This window comes from Monopterus albus, unplaced genomic scaffold (assembly GCF_001952655.1).
Source record: "Monopterus albus unplaced genomic scaffold, M_albus_1.0 scaffold18.1, whole genome shotgun sequence".
Classification (NCBI taxonomy): domain Eukaryota; kingdom Metazoa; phylum Chordata; class Actinopteri; order Synbranchiformes; family Synbranchidae; genus Monopterus; species Monopterus albus.
Window position 1 is genome coordinate 7464631 of NW_018127898.1, and position 2952 is coordinate 7467582.

Below are 2952 nucleotides of genomic sequence, written 5' to 3' on the forward strand. Positions count from 1 at the left end.
GTGCCCCACAGCCCCTGCCAGTCAACCCCTCTGTGCTCTCACATGCTGGGGTCCCACAGGAAGCAGCAGTCCATGAAGGACAAAGGTCAAGGAAGGAGAGAAAGCCACTCATCCTTTCAACCACCAGCAAGCTAACAAATGCACAACACTGTGACTGTTACTGTTCTGATTCTTCTGGCTGTCTGACAAAATAAATGTGATAATGAAGAAATGTGCAAGTGACATTGAGTATTTCTGTTTTATAGGGTCATAATAGAATTTTAGAATAGAAATTTATAATGGGGACAATGTTTTTTTGTGCTTGTAGTCATGTAATCTGTACACATATTAGTCAGTTAATCAATTTACTTTCCCATTTCTGTATATAGTGGTCACTAGCCGACATACTTCAATAGCTAAATTTTATGTGCACAAATAACATGTTGGGTGTATCTGCTTTTATGGATTTATGAATGCAAAAATGTTCTTCTTCTTTTTCTACCGTGAATTATTTAAAATCTTGGAATATCTCTCATAAGAATTACAGTGTCATGAAAATTGCAAAGACGCTTGTGCATATGTGGTAAATATTTTACTGTTCAGAAATGTAAGCAATTTGTCAGCAGATGAGACCGTTTTAACAAGTCACAATAGGTTTATTGATCCATGGTAAATGAAAACATAGTAGATGAAACAATTTGCATAAGTGTATACTATATATATATATTTTTTTTAAAGCAAATAAAAATACATCTGTCCGGCAGAAGAAGTTTCATACAAAATAATATAAATGCAATTTCTAGCATCATTATTATCGGCATCTTTTCTAAGGAAGCTGATCACAAAATATCACCTGAGCTACAAAGACTAAGCAAAGCAAAATCATCAAAATAAAAACTGAGCTTTAACTGAAGCAGAAGGGTTTAAGTTGTATATTAATAAAGGGAAATATTCTCTGATTTCAAGTATCTCCTCTCAGGTAAAATGTCTGTATAAGCCTGTATAAAATAAAAACATCTCATAGCCTACATGTCCTGCATGCGTGCTTCATTGTAATTTTCCATTCATAACTTGTTGCCTCGATGTAGTTATTACAATTACTTCGGTGATATCCCAACGTTCAACATCATTTAAAGCTTGATGAATCCATGAGATTGTTTGTGAAGGAACAAGGCGAGTTGTCAACGCGTCAATGCCTCCCTAAAAGAATCACTTCTGCAGTAAATTAACAAACTCACATTAAATACTCGGGTGAGGAAGGGTTGTCACTGGTGGACCCAGTTTCGTGGTAAGAGCCGGCGCCGGACAGATTCTCACATTTAAGTTTGTATGCATCCCTCTCCCGGATCAGTCTATTGAGTTCCTGTCTCAGCTGCTCGACCTGTGACACCAGGCTGGTCTTTTCGTGCTCCAAAATGTGTTTCTGTTGTACGCGTTTATAGCGGCAGGATTGTGCGTAACCTCTGTTTTTCAGGGTTCGGCGCTTCTGCTTCAGACGCATCACTTCGTCCTTGCTGAGGCCTCTGATAAGACGGTTCAGCTCCCTGACTGACATAGACACCAGCTGATCGTCTGAGAAGTGCATCTCAGGATTGGATCGTCTGTCGTGGCGGCTGTGCTGCTGCTGGAGATGATGGTGCGCACCGAGGACCTGCTGGACCTCTGGCGACTGAGGGGACGCACTTCCCAGGTCATCCTTGAGATAGGGGTCTTGGCAGTGACTGCTGGGCATGCCCTGCATGTCTGGATGACCTGGGAGTCCCGGGTAGTGCTGGACAGGCTCGTTCAGGTGGTTGTACCCTTCGTATTCAGCTTGGAAAGGTGGCGGATGGTGACTATGGGGCGCAGATGGGTGGCCCTGCTGCGCTGTGACGCCGATGAGGGCCTCAACTGCGTCCTCGGGTGTCAGGCCAAAAGACTGAGGGTACATTTGCTGAGGGTAACCCCCGTTGTTGGCTATCCAGAACTGGTCGCTTCCCGGGTTATTTCTGTGCTCGTTTGGATTGAGGTTTGGTGATGAGGGTACCGAGTTACAAGGTGTGCTGCCAGGGGTGGAGGAGACAGAGTCTGGTGTCTGGAGCTGGCTGCACGGCCCGACGAACGAGCGGTCCATCCCCTGCAGCGCCTCCTTCTTGATGCCGAACTTCATTAAGTCGAAGTCACTGACGAAATCCATGGGGGTTTTGTGCAGTTCCAGAAATGAACGCGTCTCAGCGGTCATTAGAATGAGTCTCTTCAAAAAAATCTCCAAATGTCCACAGCTATTTCACGCATTCAGTGAAAGCGCACGCACTTTTAAAATAACAGTAATTCCAAACTTTGATTTTCAGTACAGAAGAAAAAACATGCGTGCATAAAAGGCGTCCAGCCTAAAGTCTGCACGGAGTGGTGATTCTGCACCGCACAGTCCGTTTGGCTTCAAGCCACAAAGTCCACTGATGCAAGAGGACTGGACGCACATCTGCCTGTTAGGGAGAGGCGCACTTTGTTCATAAAGCTGCATTGGCTGATGTCACGCCGTACACCTCCACGCTCGTCTCCAATGAAAATACGCTGAAGAAGGCGATTTGCATAAAAGCTGCTACGAGTCTGTCCCCACGCGGCATTTGGGAAATGATCATTTGACCAAAACCTATAAATATACAACGGCGCATATGTTCTTCTGCAATATGCTTTCTTCCTTGCTTGACTTGTCCTCCATTTTACATGTAGCCTATTTACCCCGCAGAAGTGTTTCAGTGTATCATAGTGTGTATAAGGCTCAGTGAAATACTTACACACTTGTCCGGACAGAACTTTCATTATTTTTCAAGCAAATTCACAAAAAATGAAGATTTCTTTTATCCTACTACAAATCTAATATAATTGAACTAAAACTAAATCATTCTTTCAACTTTAATGGTTTACGTGTCCTTCTGAATTTGTGGTGATTGACACGTCATGTCTACATGATTCCATTTAAAAAAAAAAAAA

At 43.1% G+C, this 2952-nt stretch overlaps 1 protein-coding gene across 1 annotated transcript; it reads right to left on the bottom strand.

Moving 5' to 3' along the window:
• Positions 1-627: 627 nt before the first annotated feature.
• mafbb (v-maf avian musculoaponeurotic fibrosarcoma oncogene homolog Bb) lies at positions 628-2495 on the bottom strand. Its single transcript, XM_020592530.1, has one exon. It carries the CDS (start codon positions 2198-2200, stop codon positions 1214-1216), a length of 987 nt encoding a protein of 328 aa, XP_020448186.1. The 5' UTR covers positions 2201-2495; the 3' UTR covers positions 628-1213.
• Between the last annotated feature and the right edge of the window lie 457 nt (positions 2496-2952).

Coding starts and splice junctions, on each gene's coding strand:
- mafbb (XM_020592530.1), bottom strand. CDS start 2,200: ATGACCGCTGAGACGCGTTCATTTCTGGAACTGCACAAAACCCCCATG.